The 19,503-nt window shown below is 36.5% G+C and overlaps 1 protein-coding gene across 11 annotated transcripts in view; it reads right to left on the bottom strand.

Moving 5' to 3' along the window:
* KIAA1109 (KIAA1109 ortholog) overlaps positions 1-19,503 on the bottom strand; it is a 129,882-nt gene that overhangs the window by 29,247 nt on the left and 81,132 nt on the right. For 10 of the 11 annotated variants that reach the window (XM_026081481.1, XM_026081479.1, XM_026081482.1 and 7 more), the window contains exons 48-60: positions 19,341-19,434; positions 17,639-17,689; positions 13,003-13,209; positions 12,618-12,856; positions 11,777-12,021; positions 10,435-10,540; positions 6,995-7,092; positions 6,529-6,714; positions 5,373-5,541; positions 4,618-4,829; positions 2,566-2,764; positions 1,926-1,985; positions 397-623 (exon numbers count right to left, since the gene is read on the bottom strand). In XM_026081481.1, the coding sequence (XP_025937266.1) occupies positions 397-623; positions 1,926-1,985; positions 2,566-2,764; positions 4,618-4,829; positions 5,373-5,541; positions 6,529-6,714; positions 6,995-7,092; positions 10,435-10,540; positions 11,777-12,021; positions 12,618-12,856; positions 13,003-13,209; positions 17,639-17,689; positions 19,341-19,434 (2,093 nt within the window). The remainder of the gene's footprint in view (positions 1-396; positions 624-1,925; positions 1,986-2,565; positions 2,765-4,617; positions 4,830-5,372; positions 5,542-6,528; positions 6,715-6,994; positions 7,093-10,434; positions 10,541-11,776; positions 12,022-12,617; positions 12,857-13,002; positions 13,210-17,638; positions 17,690-19,340; positions 19,435-19,503) is intronic. The other variant, XM_026081485.1, reaches the window with a different exon arrangement.

Genomic DNA, 19,503 nt, shown 5'->3' with positions numbered 1-19,503 from the left:
ACAGTATATTGGGCAGTAGTACTAAAAAGAAAGTTTTTCTAATTAGCTTATCATGCTAGTAACTTCTTTTCCTGTTAAGAAAACACATCTACAGCCACAGCTTTTCCAAAGCAGATATCCGAAGTTAGGTACTATTTCCATGTTTCCAAATCCAAATCCGTAGCGCCACATAAGACCAGTAGAAATACGATCTATGATTTCTTGTTTTCTAACTCCATATTTCAAAGACAAACTAACACACAAACTGTTCTGATTTGTAACATGAATTATATGAGCTACGACTATAGACCGTAGCATGCTGGATGCAAAAACTCAAGGCTAAGACCCTTCCATTTGATGGAAAGCTTTGTCAAACCTTATCTAATTAATAGCACTTATTTTGGTTGATTCACTTACTGCATGTACAGTAGGAGACATAGTGTCAACTTCATCCTCATCTGACAGGTCAGCTATGTTTACAGAGTTGAGGTCAGCAATATCATCAATATCTTCTTCTCCTGTCAATGTTGTTAGAGTGTTGCCTAAAGCATTCAGTCTTTTCCCAATGTTTGGATCCATGTGGACATCAATACCACACATCTTCCATAACACATTGAGTGTCCAGGTTCCAGCACTACTACTTTCTGGATTAAAAAAAAAGAAAAAAAAAGAAAAATTTTGAACAGTGTTTCCTCTTGTAAAGAATTCCTACACTGGGTTTCACATCAGTTTGCCAAGACCATGTTTATCAGTTATGAACAACTGTCTTCTCCACCTACTTGGGAAGAACTTTGAGGAAAACATTTTCCACAACTGAAATGCTTTTTAGAAGTACTTCACAGGTAGTAAGCTATATTTCTTTCACAAATGATGCACACAAACAAACCTAATGCAAATAAAATCCCTTGAGCCACGCTGATCACCAGGAGATGAGAAAGTATCTCAGACTTCAGTTCTCACAACTGTAGCCAAGTATACTATTCCAGAACAGGGTTTCTAACAGCAGGAAACTTAAAGGATGACCATCTGTGTGAAGAAATGCTGACCTATTTACAGATCAAGTCTTGAGTAAAAATGCTGGGAGATGTCATAATGTATTGTAGGAATAACATGTCTCCCGAATACTACATCCTCCCAGGATTTTTCTAATGAGTGACATTTTTCAGCATCAAAATACAGAATTTGCTTTAACAGAATGACACCACATACTGCTTTTCCCCTAAATGGATTTATCCTGTTTTTCCGCATTCACAATACCATCTGAGACAAATTTTTAATAGTTGCAATGTGTTCCAATTTTTATGTCTTCTCAACACAGAAAAGCAAATGAGTGGCAATAACTAGCAAAACTATAGGGCTAGGAGACATCACAGATGCAACATTTGGGCAGACAAATGAGAAGAACCAAGCAGCAGGTAAGAGAACCGAGAAAGTCACAGGTAGTTTTGAGGCCTTTGGAGAAAGGCAGAACTCAGTAGGAGAGGCTGGGAGAGAAGGAAGTTGGGAAGAATAAGAGCTCTCTCTGGAAGAGGGGAAGGAAGAATGAAACTCAGGATGCAAAGTCTCAGCATCATAAGCACTGGGCGATTTGGCAGTCTCTAGGGGCAGGAAGCAGGAAGAAAATATTACTATTAGGAAGAACTATTCCCCAAACAAGGAACTTGGCTAGGGAACATACAAACACACATGCACTCTGTGTTTCCCTGCAGGTAAAAATCTACAACCTGTGTTGCTGATGGGACTCAAAATCTGGCATAGTTTGAAAAGATGAACCAGATAAAATCACAAAGGAGTTTTACAAGGAAGGCAGGGTACTTAAAAAAAAAAAAAAAAAAAATCCAATTAAATTATACATCAGATATCACAAGATTAAACCTGAGCATCAGTTTTCATGTTTTATGAATGCTTTACTTATATAGCAATTGAATTATAAAAAAGTATATTACCTGCTGCAGCTTGTCCCGTTGTCCTAGAACATACTTCATATGTACCATCCGGCACAACACCTGCATACGAAACACACACACTGGTTAGGCACAAAGAGTCAAAGTCAAGTCACTGTAGATGAACCCTTGTCAATTGCACCTCAGCTTCTTGCCCAACACAAATAAAGCATGAGAGGCATTGGATTGGAGTTGCATTTTTTTATTCTCAAATGATTTTATTCTTATTTGGTAAAGTAAATTTAACTTGGTAGCATCCAAGTTGCTATAAACTTACAATTCTACATAAATTCTAGAATCTTCATCATAATGTAAATGAAAATAATTTATATTTAACTACTGAGAACTTACTGGGATCTTATGAAGTTATATAAAAGCAATACATTCAATTCTTTCAATATCTGTCAGACAGAATGTAGAGAAATGCTTACAAGCAGACATGTAATGTAATCCTTAATAAAGAAAAACAACATTTAGCAGTAATACAATCTTTTAGGTCCACATTATTTTGATTTCAAAAGGCCAAAGTCTCCTCTATCTTTTGGAGAAATTTTCAGCAGTTTTGAAAGCACAGGAAAGTGTAATGTAAGAGGGGATTTATGTCTGAAATACTCTTGTCCAGTAGAAATTCACACACACTTACATGCATTCATGACTAGATCTCCTCGTATTTCTGGTTTCCAATCATCCCAACTTGTCTCAAAGCCATCAGCAAAGCGGATACAAAAGTTTTTAAAATGACCTTTGCTAACTAAAGACTCTGAGGAGCAGGCAGTGATTAATGTACTTTCAATGGTCAGGACTAGAGCAGAGCCAGTGTCGAGATCTGCAGCGTGGTTAGACTGGAAAGTAAAATCATAGAGAGAATTTACTGGTGATTGCAAAGTCAAGGTGATTTCATATATGCTTTAAAAACTGTTTATCTTTCCCTCTGCTACTGGGAAAACTGATCCTCTCCTTGTATCTTCTTGTACCTTTATCTTCTCTACAGAAAATTTCAAAAGCATCACATCTGTCCATACAATGTCTTGGACTGTTATTTACTAGTACATGCAACACCTACATTGTAAACATACAAGGAGTCAAGCTTATCTGGAAAAGGAAAGAAAACCCATGTTTGATCAGGAACTACATGATCAAGCACAATGAACCATATGATGCCATTGGCCACAGAACATGACTCAGGACTTTATTCTTCTCTCCAAAAAGGATTGCCCAGAAGTTGCACAGAGACTTGAACAATGCCAAAAAGTTGCTTTAAATTATACGTGATTTTTTTGTGTTTATTTTGATGTCTACAGTAATGCAGAGTCTTAAACACAAATATTGACTGTCTTTGTATACAAAAGGCCTGTAATTTTGTGCACTTGCAAGAAAGCCCACGCATTCCATTTATAAAGCTAAACTTCTTTTGATCCAGCATGAATATTGTAAACACGCTATTCTATACACAACTTTATTAAGATTTCATACATAAAAATTTCATTTATAATTTACTATCATTTGTAACATAAAAGCATAAAATGCCATCTGCTTTCTCCATAGCTGCCATATACACGATTCAATATCCAAATATTATGTCTTACAACTTTTATGTTATTGTCCTCATTACTCCTTTACTTTTCTATATACTATGACTATTTCTTCTACAGCACTAAAATGATTCTTTCCCTTTCTGGAATTATTCCCCATTAGCAATATTCCAAATTTAATATATTCTCTGGGTGAACAGTCTCAGAAATCAAGGCGTTTTCTCAAATCCATCTAACTTTATCTATTCTAATAATGCTCCACTACCTCACTGTATTTTTTTAAAGTGCTGTTAATTGGTAATGTAGTATTTTCAATTTTGTACCTAAGAGGTGCAGATCACACCTTCACCTTATATATGAAGGGACAGACTTAACTGTAATCATTTGCAAGGAAGAAACGATGGATGAGCAGAAGGAATACAGGTCTGCACAGAATTGTTCCCTAAGAGAGAAGGAGCACACAGCTGCTGCAGGAAAGCTAGGACCACTGATTTAGTTTCTTCCCTGTATACCTGAAGAAAGGATCAACATGAAGAGCTAAAACTCAAATCCAGGAATGTCTTGGATCATGGTGCACTGGGTGCCAAGACACTCAGAGAATTGCACAAGCCAGAGAAAGATGAGCTGCATGGCCACAAAGTAGGGCCACCCTTCGGATGCATTACTGTGCCATTTATCATTAAACTTAGAACCAGAAGGGCTTCCAAGAGTACAAAACACATTCCTTCTCAGAACAAGCTGCACTACTTCACTGCACAATAAAAACAGTCAGAAAACTATGTTAAAGCCAAAAGTTTCAGAGTTTTTCTATTTATAAGCACATGAAAAATAAAGTATTAATTGGAATTTCTGATGGCAGGTTTCAAGAAAATAGGTTCCACCTGAAACATTTCCAAGGATTTCCCAAAGTACTGAGCTCATATGTGGTGTAAACAAGAAACCATTAGGTTGTCTCAAACTGGGCACAGCAACTGAAACATGCATAACCTTTCATAAACAGGAATACCATTTCTATCATAAGCAACGTCACTATTGCAATGTCAGCATCCTATGATTTCTATGTTAGAGTGATGGCAAATTAATTTCAGCTGCATAAAAACCATACACCACATACAAATGGATATTTCAACAGACTACTGTATTCACTCCAACATTTTGATTACCTGAGGCGTGTTTGTGATGGGCAGGCAAATTCCTAAGTCATTGACAGTCAGCTGAAGAAAAAGGGTCCCAAAAGCCTGGGCAGATGTTTGTTGGATCCCTGGCAGCATATCTACTACTTCTTTGGTGGCCATATGAATATCTTTATGCAAAGCCATCCTCTGCTCATTCCAGTTGTCATAAGCAGCCTTGTAATTCAGCCAGAATAATACAGCTTCATGAAGAAAAACAGAAGTGGGTAAAAAAAAAAATAAAAAAATTCAAAGAGTGCACATGTTCACTGAAATTCTATTTTTCTCATTTTTACTGTTTCTCTGTTACTTTAAGACTGTGCATTATAACGATGCTCATGAGTGCAAACACATACACATATGCACACATTCAGAACGTAGAGACCAGTCTCGTGCTGCAAGGGCCAAGACAGACAAAGCTCGTCCTTTAGTATCTATATTAACACATTAAAATACAGAAAACAATGATGTTCTCAGTATTACTCATTTATAAAGACTTGCAAAGCAACTCCCTGCAACCCACCTGAAAACTAATCACCTCAGCAAGTGCAACTCATTGCCAATAGAAATGATTAATCTGTTGGCATGCAATAAATCTCCTAAATAAATTTCTGAACTAGTTTATTTTACCTAGTATTTCTATTTGGCCTGAGAAACTAAACCTTGAATAATCAAGCCTCTTTGAAAAAAACATATAGCTTGGTCAGTATGAAAATAAATTTGTGCCAATTGTCTCTCTTTAATACCTCTATCAAAGGCCACAGGCTGAGCAAAAACAATTGGTCTGTTCAGAGTAATAAGCACAGCTTCCCTATCTGATGAACCACTGATTTCTTCTCGGAGAGCATTTCTTAATCCAATTCTTGTCTTAAAATAGGCGACTTGATGGAAATCTGAGCCAGCTTCTTCATAAACCTTAAAATATTCAAAAAAAAGAGGGGGGACAATAGCAGGAGGGCACATTGCAACAGGGAGGGGGTCAGGAAGGGGAAAAAATAATCAAGTTACTTACTGAATTTGACAAAATGTAAAATTTACAATAAGTAGTACAGTCTGTCCTTTCCCCTTTTTCTCTTCTATCTAAAGCTCTTCTAAGGATATTAAATTTCCTCCCATTAAATTCTGATCGCAAAGATATTTCTTTACTTTATCATGAAAAATAAATAACATAACTATTTATATATCCAAATCCTTCGTAATGACAGTACATTTGCAGGTTCTAAGGTTTATATTTTTTTCAGGCATGACAAAATATTCTCATATCATATAATTGGTGATTCCAGGTGACAGTGGGTTTAAGAATCCAAGAGATACAATTGTCAAACTAAAACAGACAAACTAGGTCAAAATGTAGGTCAAGCCAAGTCTATATCTCACCTAACCTTATTATTTCATGCACGTACCCTAAAAATAATAGCAATATCAATGAAAGTTCTGAATTGGGCTCTGTAGCAAGGCCAGTACTGTCACAAAGGGCAGATAAGTTCCAAGACAATAATAGGATGGGGGGGAAAAAAAAGAAAAAGAAAAAACATACTTCACACACTCGTCTTTAATACAAGTATACTGGCCTTCATAGGAAAGATTTGCTAACTCTTCCAGAAAGCCATCTTCAGTTACTTCTCATACTGAAGTGAGAAAATTGATTTTGAACTACTACATAACAATAGATATGAGTATATTCTGAAAGTAAATCTCCACAATTTTATATGCTGCAGAATCCTTAAACTTTTCAGAAATGTAAAGAAAACAAAAAACCCTACAACCCTACACCCACTTCATAGCCAGATCAGACTACCAAACAATGTAAGACAACCTTTTCGCTTTGTTCTGTACTTTTCAATCACCCTCTGTTTATTAATAATGTCTGAACTGCTGCATGCAAAGATGCTGAGCACTAACCTGATGTTTAACAATCTGTCCTAATGCCAGATTTAAATCCACCTGGCATTTACCAAACAGTTTGAGGTAGCTGCTACTTCCAGGCATTGCTTTGGTCTGTAGTCTGTTTGAGAGCTCAAGTTCTATCAATCCAGTTTCAAATCTCACAGCCCGCATCGAGGGAGTTGTGGCTGTTACTTGAATTCCCTAGCAAATAAAGAAGGTACAAAGTTATTTACGATCTGGCTCAGAGACATAAAAAGAATTGGGGAAAAAAAATCTTCACTTTACAACAAAAAAAGAGGGCATAATGATTTTTCATATGTGATATCACTACGGTATTTTAAAAAGATTACAGGAACCAAACTTAGAATTGGGGCTTTTTCTTCATGCAGAGAGTTCTTGATTCAATTAGCTTTGAGGTAAAGATCCAAATACTCAGTCATTAATGGCATCTGGAACAATTGTTCTGTCATCATAAGACTACCTTAAACTGTAGGCTCAATGAGTAAAGAAGAATTTTGGGCTTCTCCCCATCTGTTGTGCCATCATGTTCATTCCAAAGAGGTATTGGCTGTTCCCCTCCTGTATATATTAAATGTACACAATCAGAGTTTTAACAAAGAAAACACTTTCAAAAAAAAAAAAAGATATAAAAAGTAAAAGGTGACACTTAATCAAGTTTCATTTCAAACAGTAGTTTGTTGAAGATTTATGAAAACATATAGAAGGTTCAAGACAGAAGAACTACCTCTAAATTAACTAAAAATAAGTAGTAAACACTTGACCAAGTATTGTGCAAACTGCATGAAAAGAAGAATTGCAATCATATGAATATTTTCTAATGACAGGAGAAAAGAATATTCTGCAATTATTTTATTATACTGTTGGGTTCCCTACCCTGGCATATTGCATCCCAACTTACATATCCCTTTATAGCTTAACCTTAAGAAACAACCCTTTCTTGGAGTCTCCTCAAGGTTTCATCTATATTCAACTTTAGTCTACAGGAAGCAGTTGTTACTGGAAAAGGCTAAGGCTTTAATTCTCTCCATATGTGCAAACTCTTCTCGTTAAAGTTATTTGGTGGTAAGAAAAGGTGGTTTAAGCATTAATTAGAAAAAAAAAAAGCATACAGTAATTTTTTAATCATTCCATTTTGTATTAGTGTGTTTGCTTCCCTTCCAAATACTCTTAATACCCTCCTCTACTTCTGGCTGTTTTTTCTAAATGTTGTTAACCAGAACGACGTAATGCTGCCTAAGGGTTCTGAGGAACAGACAGAATATCTCTTGTCTTCCATATATTCTCCATGTGCATGTTAGAGGCTATTTTTGCAATGATATTTCACCATGGAGTTTGTAATATATCTTCCAATTAAAAAAACAAAAAACAAAAAACAAATTTCTCCTCCCACTTATTAAAGGAAGATAGCTTTCTTGAATGAAACTAAATTTGAGATTAGATTCATATCTCTGAGCTACACAAAGTAGTGAGAAAACTTCTGGGTTTGAAAGCAGATACCTGCTGCGCTCACGTGAACGCTACCCTCAATTTTTAGACAGCACTATTATGAACTACTCCGTTCATTAACCAGCTTTCAATCCACGCAGCTGCACCTTATATAATTGGTACTTATCCAGTTTTTATATTAGGACAATGTGCAATCCATGTGTTAGCAGAATGGAAAACAGAGTTAGAAAAGCCCCTTGAGTATGTTTCGCTAATTGGAAAGATAAAGCCACCCAAATTATTTGGTTGCAAGCCAGAAGGCCAGTGGGTTCTTTTGCCTGTTCTGCATTCAGTGCCCAAGGCCCATGGATTGCTGGCGCCTGACCACGTTCCTGCTGAATTACTGCAGTGCAAAAGGTAGCAGTCACATGTGAAAATAAATCAGGTTACTACTTGCAATACAAACTTATCATCTGGAAAAGCGAAAAAACAGCAATGGTAATGAATTTCACAGATAAAAACAAGGACAAGATTGAACTCTAGAGACTGAGAAATGATGTAAAAGAAATCTAATACAGCTTCCCTATTTCAGCATTTTATGCTCCTCTATAAAAACTCCTCTAATAGAATAATGACAGCTGTCAAAGGTTTATTCTTCCCCCAAATGTTCTCTTACTATTCGATGCTGAAGTAATTTGCCTGGGACAAACATCACGCTGTTTAAATTTCTGTTTCATCTTTCTTATATTTGAGAGATTCTGACTTTTTACATTTTCTCCACTACATCTTTTAACTCTCGAGTGCATCTAATCCAGACCTGCAGATTCCTTTTATATATATATTTATATACACACACACACAAATTTGTGTGTGTACCACCTGTGTGTGAGCACACTTGTACAAAATTATATGTACACACATGCACATATATGTATATATTTTCCTTTCACTTAGTCACTACTTTAATTTTCCCTTTTCCTCATAATGTTAACATGAACAGTTAATGAATCTTTCTGCTAAAAGGTAGCTTTATTTCTACAATAGCATTTTAAAGTAACTAAAAATACATTTTTTTTAAATGAAACTACTTGAACTTATACTTACCATTGAATGTTTATTCACATTTGTCATCCTGTGACATTCTCAAACACATCCTTCCTCCTCTAAAAACTTAACTAATGAAGTTCACGTTCCCTTTAATCCCCTGGTTATTTCCCTTTGGCTTTTTGTCTCTCTCCCTCTCCCTCTAATTTCTTAATAGGCAGCTAAGATGATCTTTTAATTATCTCTTTTCCTTTTTCTAATTCATTATTGTTTGTCTGTCCCCATCTACCAATTATTATTTTGACCCATCTAAAAAACAACGGAACTTTTTTTTACTGTTCGTTACTTCTTTGCTTTTCTGCTCACCTCTTAACCCATCATGTGTAATATCCACAATAAATTTTGTTCCTGTATTTTTTTAATCCACCAAATGTTATTTGTCTAACATAAAGCTTCCATCCTTTATAGTTCCCTCAGAGTGGTCAAATAACAGAAAAAGTAGTAGTATCATTTCATATTAGTTCTTCCAGTCCGTGGAATAATAAAACTTTTTTGCTAAAGTGAATCATCACTGTGTGACAAGTTATCACCTTTTCAGTTCACTCACAGTTTTCAAATGCAGACCTAACATTAAGAAATAGAACTAGAAAGTCAGTGGATCCTTTTTTAAATGCTGTTTAAACTGTGATTCAGTCTACATAATCCAATAGAAACACTATTTTATGTAACAAAACATGTTTTGTAACTTTGTCTACTCAAAGAGGCACATGTGTTTCCATAACACACTGAAAAAGAGACAGCGTTGAATAATTTTGCAATTGTTCTCTACATGGGATTTTGACAAAAATGCTGTTTTTCTTCCGAAAATTTTTGGGGAACAGAAACTAATCTACAATGGCAGAAATAGCAGTCATTTCTGCAGTTTACAGCATGATACACAAACCAGTCAAATAAATAGCTAAATGCCTTTTAATATGGTTCTAAAGCTTGTTACCTGCAAAGGATCAGTAAGTTACCAGTCAGGAGACACTAAGTAATACCAGTATTGATTCTGTTTTCCCATGACACAGCCATTTTCCTCAGAAGAATGCACTGACGAACCTCATTTTAAAGGTGGGGAAAGTGAGTACAAGGTGTATGCAAAGGAAACCCAGGAAAGGTCGTTATCAGAGAGAGTTTGTCATTCCGGACACTAGCCTCTGTGTCCGTGATGCTTCACAGCAGAACCTCCTGCTTCTGAAAATGCCACAGACAGGCCCAGGTGCCCTGCTGTTACTTCAAACAGTAACTTTGCTGCTGGCCTCTGAGCAGTACTAGATGCAAAGTGGTGGTGTTTGTGAAAGAAACACCTACCCAGAGAAACAGATACCATTACCATCAACCAAAGCTCAAAACCAACTTTAAGCAAAATCTTTAAGTGTTTCTGCTTACCTGAAACCTTTTGTATAACTTCGTTTACTTCCTTCATGAACACTTTTTGCACAAATACCAAATGATTTAATAGGTCAGTTGTGAGATTATGTTCAAAGGAACCAACCTGCCAAAATACAAAATTTTAAAACACAACTTTAAAACAGTTACCATAGCTATGTTTTCAAAACAATACAATTTTCATTTTTTATGCATATATTTTCAAGTCATAATATAACTGTATCATTACTGGCATTAAAAAAAAAAAAAAGGCATGTGGAATAGTTTCGTCTTGCAATTTTTCTGCTGTAAATACCTATCAGAAAATTGGTGGACATACACTATCATATGAAAAAGTGAGAACGATTAACAATCTCAGGAGTTTATTCTCTTGTCTTGCAAGTTTAGTTTAAACAATAAAAGGCAGGACGTCACAGAAGTTCAGGGAAGTATGTGAATTGATACTTAATTTCAGTTCATGATGAACAACTTCAAAGTAAGATCAAATCCTAAGGTCTTTCTCCAGCCAGGATAACACCCAAATGGGTTGAACAAAGAGCAGCACCTAAATAAACTGCTCCCATAAGGATACAAACATCAGAAGTGTTTGTTACAGGTGTGCCAGACAATTTTCCTAACTAAAGAAGGGTGGCTAGTAGAAAGGCTTTTCCCCACCCAAACAATTTCTTTTAAGCAGCACGCTTGCTCTCTTCTGTGAAAATTATCTGTAGAAATCTGTATACAATATAACACAGAAATAGAACATATTATCTACAAATAGAAGATTTTAGATAATTTATTAAAGTTATTTGTAGCTTCTTGTATCTGTAATGGTGAAGAAATAAAACAATAGTCCCCATATATAGTCTTTAAACTTTTTTTAAAAAAAATTTCCTGCAAAATATACAACAAAAATGGGTTACCTGATCTAAGGCATCAGTTTAAAATTACATGGTATTTGAATCATCCGCATAACATACTTTTGTCTGCTTCACTGATGAGAAACATGGTCATTACAAAAAGAAAAAAAAAAAAGTATTTAAACAGATCTTCCCAGTTTGCTTTTTTGTTTGTTTTTTTTGTTTTTTTTTTTTTTACAAAATAACAAAAAACTTCAAAGTATCCAAATATAGTGTTCTTGACTGTTTAATATGTTGGCTGCTCATCAAACTAAGGACTGACAAAAGTTCTACTTCAATTTCATGCAACTACAAATAATATATTTGGATCAACCTGCAAACCCAAGAGTTCTGGAGCAGGCGGATAATTAAAATAAGCAGGTCAAGAAGATGCACATACAGAAATGTAACAGCTGGAAATATTCAACAAGTTACCAAAGACAACTATATCCTTCAACACCTACTTCAGCCACACAACGTAGGTAGTTCCCTTGTAGGTAATAGCCTTGTTTAGCAGGAAGCTCATCTATGCTCCATATTTGGTCTGAGTAAGTATCATGTTCTTCCATGATATATTTGCCTGACATAGTGACAGGAGGAAGGTTGAGACTTGCTGAAGGAGGAATGGTTGACATATCAGTGGCAGAGACTTTAGAAGTGAAGCGCAACCTGTGACTTGGAAGCTCAAAAGTAAATCTTGTTTGGGCACCTGTAAAAGGAAGATGGGGAAAAAAGTATGGCAAAAGACAACTTTTCATTTGTTTTTAAATTTAAGAACACTTTTGGAATAAAAATCTTAAAATTATGTTAAAGTTAAGGGCACAGATCTCTAGAGCTATAAATATCCAGCCACATGATTCTCAGTTTTGTTTATTTAAAACAAGAAAAAGAACATATCACTGAAATAAGGTAGAGAAGGAAGTCGAACTACCTAGCTCTTCTGTACTGAAGCCCTATAAAAGTATTCTTGAGAAAACCTACCTATCAGAATTTAATTAATCAACGATCATAAACTGATTTCAGCAGTGGGAGGAAAGCTTCCTAGGAGGAAGCTATATATGAATACATACATGTCTCCATGTGCTCTTGTATTCTGCCTTTGGCAACCATGTGTTACAACAACAGTGTAAATTCTCTATACGGTCACATCTGATTGATGTCCACATTCAAAAAGAAACCACTAAGCCAACAGCAACAGATTCAAAGCTCTGGCAGTAACTCAGCATAAATCTTCAGTCCTCTTGGATTTTTTTCTAGCAAGACCAAACTAAAAGCCATGTTTTTAAGGTTTCACAGAACCATTACCTGTCATTCCGTGACTCCTCATTCTTCCCATCTTATATTCTGCCTTTAGAGAGGGCAAGAGCGCTGCTCCAATAGCTATACCATCTATCATGGCACTAAATTTAAGAACTATAGGCTTCTTTTCTAAGCCTTCTGGCAGCTGTGGAAATTCATTTGTTTCAACAGGTGTTTGATTGATACTTGTTGGAGTCTTTTCAGAGGGCAAGGGAGTTGCAACATCTTCTTTTGTAGGCTGGGTGCTATTTATCAAGACAAAGATCAGAAAATACTGTTACTCTAACATTATATATACTAGTCTGACTCTCCCACAAACACTCAAAGTGGCATAAGCCCATAAATTGGTGACAATTATGGGCATTCAAAAGCACCTTACAAACACACTTACGCAGTTGATGGTTGCCTGATGAGATCTGAAATCTGCTTGGAGAGCTGATGGGAACTGCGCACCATCATGCTGTGCAATGTGGCAGGATGCTGAGGAATGTTGATGCTGATAGCTCCAACTTTGACCACAGCAGCGTTGTTTGTTTTCAGCCCCCTTTGGGCACTGTACAGAGCCTGAGATTTGGCAATACTGCATTTCACTACAGTTCTAACAGAAAAGAAAAAAAGATTTGCTTGCATGTCTTCCAAAACAGTTAGATTTTTATGTTAAAATGTGTTTTTAAAGTTAGCTGAAATTTCAAGTATGAAGATAAGTGATTTGGTTTATAATTAACATACACATTACTTCTGCTTTCACTTTACACACACAGATGCACTACATGCCACAAACAACTACATTACATTTAGGAAAACTACGAGGCATGCACTGCAAAAACACAGATGTTAAATTTTATCTTGTGTAATGTGAGATCAGTTGAGTTTATACACAGTTTATACACACCAGACTTCACATACACAGACAAATTTTGACACACTGAAACAAATAAGAGCCTTCTATTTCAACTCTTCTTTTATAAATAATCACGAATCATCCTTTATGCAAGATCACCTAGTAAAATCTAATTTTAGCATCCAGAAAGACCAATGGAAGAAATAGTAACAAATATTTAGCAAGTGATAAATGGGTTAGTGAAATAATACTGATGTTTAAATGACACATACTATTCCGAAATATGAACTTCAAGCTTTATTGTAATGTTAAGGAGGATATGGCTCATTAAAGTTACATAAGATAAAAATATAACTGCAGAAATTAACAAGTGTTGATGTCAGAATGAAGTTTTGACATATCAAAATTCACTGAACTCCTACTAAAAAGGATATACGGAGTAACACACGTTTCTCATTTCAGATCAAGTACTAGAGGGCTACTCAATGGGAAAATACTCTGCAGCCAGCAGAGAATGTTACAGCCTCCGACAAAGCCCTACAGTTCTGAAGATGTAGTACATTAGCTGACATGTCCAAAAACCAAACCCTGTGAGACTGCAACATCCAACTGAAGTTCTTCAACACTAACTTCTAAGGGACATAACTAAAACATTTTTTGTATTATGATTTAATTTGCTCTGTGGACAGTTTGGTTTCAGTGTGAAAACTACATTATTCAATTAAATCTACCTCTGTAAGTAAATGTAAACTTCTCCCCAAAGCCCTAACACAGGGCTCATTATCACCTTAAACACTGGCTAGCCCAAAGCATCCCAGGTCTGGGACTACCAGAAGACATCATGTTTCTGCTTATAACAAGGACGTGCAGAGCACTGCAATGCAACCACATGCCTCTCAACAGTAGATTAGCTTACTGAAGCTATAGAAAACTTTCCAGTTTTCACAGCTATGCAAAAGCTACAAGAGACCTAAAGCAGTTATTGATTAAAATTTTAGGGTATAAGGTCAAGTAGAAATGATTGCAAAATATTTTAAGAATGCACAAAAGTGTGAGGAAGGAAACAAATGTTAATTCATAAGTATTTTCAGAAAAACATTAGACACGTACATATTAAAAAAGGGCAGGCTTACGCTACCTCTTTAAAATAAAAAGCAATTATTTCTCTGTTGATGCATTTGCATGTGCCCTACTCAAATCTGCTCCTCAAAGTGCTAGTATTCTGATTCACCTGTTATGAAGTCAGCCAAGAATACATCTTCTCCATCAATAATAACTATATTAGCTGTTCAAGCATCACAAGGACAACTTTAAACTTAAGGGAAGTTGGAAGCTCTTTTCCTAACCTGTCCCAAACAGACAGCGCAGTCAATCTCTGTTTTTTTTAGAAGTTAAAAACAAATACAGTTGGAGTTAAAACCGGTATTGAGTCTATAATCAAATCTGAGCATACGAATCCATACCATTTTAAATGAAAAAAAATCTTATACCAATACTGCTGTCATAGGAGAACTGGAAGAGAAGGAATACTACTTAGTCTGGACTTCCCAAACACTCAGCAAGGCTAACTGTGCTTCTCTGCCAAGGGATTTCCATATTTCAAGGAACTAATGTGTGTCACTGTCACTTGCCTGGTCTACCCAAAGGCTACTTCTGCGGCAGAATGAAATGCAGAACAACTGCAAGGCTATGCATTTACTCTGAATGGGCATTGTACATTGTACATCTGCCGTTTGCTTACATAGGGTGAGACGTCCATAACAGATCTGGTCCACTGTTTTTAAAATAATTGATCAATATTTAAGTTATATATGAATAATGCATTCGTAAGTAATTCTGTGTTCGTATATCAGTTCCATAAATAATCACTCTCCAGATCAACTTGTGAGCAAAACTCTGTTCTACGACAGAACAGGCTACAAGGCCAATGCTCAACATAACAGGTATTAGGGAACGTTAGAAAGACACCAGCAGAAGGCCTGTAACAAACACGGGAATTACCACAGATCAAAATTCAGGCAGCAGCAGATACCGAGGGCATAGAGAGAGTGATCCTTCCCCTAGTTTCAGCAATTAGGGATTTACCTTCTGTACCAGAGGCTGTACTGTAGTCAAGGCTCATCAGCAGATCTACCCTACCCTACCCAATTTGCCCAGTCCTTTAACTCATTTATATCTTTGTTGTGATGTGGGAACAAGAGAGAATTCAGGGAGAAAGATAAGGGGGCACACGGGAAAAACAGTATGTGGCAGCCAAAGCACACCACCCTTTTGCAACATGAGTAACGAACTAGCTGGTGAAGGCCAGATAGTTTGTTCCAGCTGCACGGCGGAGGAGGGAGCGATATGGAGATATCACGGTCCGCCCCGACCACAAAGGGTTGCATCCCAAAAAATAATTGCTGCTCACAGACTAACTGTTGACCTATAGTACCCCTAGCCTCATTATCCCTGCTTACCATATTAAAAATCACGCYCTTTGCTGCATAAYGATATGTAAATAAGGGGGGCATACCCCCAACAACCGYGCAAATGGCAATCTGGCCAATGAAGTATGTCTGCCGCGCTTCCACATCCCACCTTCAGCAACTATAAAACAGCGGATAGCTCACTAAAGTTTTTGGAAGGGAAGAAAATTGAACTGCCGACCTGTTCACTGGAGATTGTTGACGAGCGAGCCTCCTTCTCCCCTCCCCCAAACAGGGACGCCTCTTTGGTAAGATTTGCGCCTCCGACAAACGTCGGACGTCACCCGGGAAAATATATTATTATTGAAAGCGCTTAACTGTTAGTTTGAGCTCATAGAAAGAAAATTTGTAGCAGCAAGTGCATTTATCAACAGCAATTCCAAACCTGTTGTATCTGTTGCTTTAATAAAATCTTATTCTTTTTACTTTGCGAAACTGTCTCAGGGAAAGTCCTCAAACAGGGGGGCTCTGGCAGGCAAATGTAAATTACAYAGATTCTTTTTACTTTGCGAAACTGTCTCAGGGAAAGTCCTCAAACAGGGGGGCTCTGGCAGGCAAACGTAAATTATAAAGATAAGGAAGGGCCTTCCGTCCCTCCCTTTCAGGCAACAGTCGACCACATCATACAGCAGTGAATTCCACTGTCCAGTGATGCGAAACACAAGAAAGTACTTTCTTTTGCTGGCTTAAAGTTGCTAGTAGGCAAAAAGTAAGAAAAAAAACGAATAACTGCTTCTTATCCATCTTCGTTACATCATTTGTGATTTTACAGTCTATTGTATCTCCCTGCGGGGAGGTCACTTATAAAGACATTTTGAAGTTAACCTGCATTATCATGATACTGAATATGCACAAATGCTGTAGCAAACAGCAATTGTATTAGGTTCGACTGAAAGATATGCACCAGTGGTCTAAAGTAGGAAAAGAAACCCATCCAGAGAGTAGTACTTTGAAAAAACAAAACAAAGAGCCCCACACTTTTTGGCTACCTTACTTTTCTTCTGCAAGCATTGCAGTGTCATTGTATAGCAGGGCTTCTAGGCTGCCCGCTGCACCATTCCCCAGCTTCAACACTACCTTCGTAAGACCCTCTGGGCGTAGCATCAGGAAGAAAGCAAGCAACTAGAAAGAAAACTCTGCATCTTTTCTACGAGGAAAGACCTACATACGCCTATAGGAACCTGGGGGACATGAAGGGGTTCACCTTCATTTACAGCAAATGCACAGGCATAGTTTTAAGGAAAACATTTTAAGTCAGCATACTTAGTCATTAGGTCTGGCACTGACACAAACACAGACAAAAGGATTAGTCCTGTTCACACTGAAAACGTGACAGGTTCTACCACTCCAAGCACAGCAGTTCCTAAGTTAAAAACCAATCTATCTGTTGCTTTACATTTATCAGCACTATTTCGCCTCATTAAAATAAGCACAGAAACAGATGTAAAGAACTTCAGTCAGTGAAACCATTCTGGCATTGCAGTAGTGACTGTATAGTGTAACACCTGCCCCCAAAGTTAGACTGTTAAACAAAAACATACAAGTTTTTCTTAACAGATATTAGAAGGCTACATAAAATCTTATGTAGGTAATATTAGATGATAAATTAAAATGTATTCAAGCAACCTCTGGCTACAATCACACACAGTAGGAAGGCAGCCATTAACTACACAACACAGAGTTATTGCAAGACTATTAAATGTAATAATATGACATACAGAAACTCTTGTTTGGCTGTGCTTGTAGGAGATGTAGGAAAATCCTCCAGTCTACAGATGAAGATTGAAGAGAAAGCAAGAGAAACAAAAACAAAGCAAATAAAGAATAAACATTCATGCAAAATTAGTTAGGTAATTACTTGTAACCCACAATATGACAAATATTTTCAAATTTAACAAGTTGAAGGGGTTGCTTTTGTCTGTTTAAGATTTATCATTATTTTCACCCTTTTTTTGGTAACCTACTCTCATATGAAAGTTCAGTAAAATTACAGCATAAAACAGAAACATAAAGAACCTCAGCCAACTTCAGAAATACTACATGGCTGTCAGATGAGAACTTTTATTTATCCTTCTGAAACATTTATCAGAAACGATTTAGCTGGCAATATTATTAAATCACTACATGCTTTGAGTTCTTTACAATATCTTCTAAACTAAACAGGAATTAAAAAGAAATAATTAAAAAAAAGACTCAAGTCCCATTATTTAGCCCCTTTTCTACAATATCACTAACATTCTAAAACCAGATCACATACTGAGGGTTACCCAGCTACACCAAAACCATGTGAGGGTGATCTATATTACGAAGAGTTGTAGCTTAACTGTTGTTTTGCAACTCAAATGTAAAGAAAATCAGATGGCAAAAAGAAAAAAAAATTGCATGCCTTCTTTGAGACTGTGAACCTGGCAAAAAAAATGACAGTGTGGATGCTGAGCAAGTCATTCCAGGTGTTTGTGCACAAAAAGTGTTGGGGAGTTTTTTTTTTTTTTTTTAAGTTAAATCAAATCGATTGTATAAAGGGTGAATAGGCATTAGAATGGTAAAATAACACAAAGAACCATGCAATGTGGGAGGTCGAAAAGATATCTATTAATGAAGCAATATAGATCTTAAATGGCAATAATTTGCATCAAGAGGTCAAATATTCCTTTAAAATTCCTTGCATCAGTGGAATCTACAAGCTTCAAAAATAATTAGAAGCATAACAGAAACAATACTCACACAATATAATAAAGTTTTTGTGTGTACATCACATGGAAGAAAACTGTTTCAGAAAATCATGGTTTGTGTTTTGGGCTTTTTGGGATTTTTTTTTTGAACAAGAGGATCTATCTCCTATGAGATAGTCAAATCACTTACCATTTACATTGGGTTCCACAATCAGCTCTGAGCTTACTAATGTCTTTTAATAGAAAGAAACAGGCATATTCACATTTATATAACTGTATGTCTAGAACTTGTGTGACTGGATGCCCTAGACTGAAGACTATTCATATCTTCATCATATCCCATAGTTCTCAGCTTACTCAATAAGTAACCACATTAACTTAAATTTATTGTTACACAATTACTGTAAATATTTATCACAAGCAGATCCTGAGAATTATCAAGACAAACACACACAAGTATTTTCTTACTATAATTGCCAGTTTGTAATTAAAAGAAGATACGCCTAGTAGAAAAGCCTCCTGTCAATGAGCACAATGCAACTGGATCTTTAGGAGTCAAACTTGGGCCTAGTTTGGCAAGAGTTGCAAGGTTGCCCCTGAGCTCTATGACTTCAGGATTCCACCTAAAAAACACATTATCATCAAGGCCTTCTCCATAGTAAGCTACATACCTTTGCTGACATCCAACGCATACCACTTCTACGCACAATAACTTTTACAATTTTGAATTGCTAGGCTTCATACTTACTGGATATTCGGGGTAATCCCCTCCAGCAGGACGATATTGACACCTCCTATGTGAGCAGTGGCACATGTCTCAGTCATCTTTTGATGCAGTACATCTTTAAGAAAAAAAAAAAAAAAGTCATTTAGCAGCACTTCATTCAGTACAGTACTTCCAGGTATGCCTA

The sequence above is a fragment of the Apteryx rowi genome, unplaced genomic scaffold, assembly GCF_003343035.1.
Source record: "Apteryx rowi isolate R43461 unplaced genomic scaffold, aptRow1 scaffold_55, whole genome shotgun sequence".
Taxonomy (NCBI): domain Eukaryota; kingdom Metazoa; phylum Chordata; class Aves; order Apterygiformes; family Apterygidae; genus Apteryx; species Apteryx rowi.
This window is presented reverse-complemented; position numbering and strand designations above follow the sequence as displayed.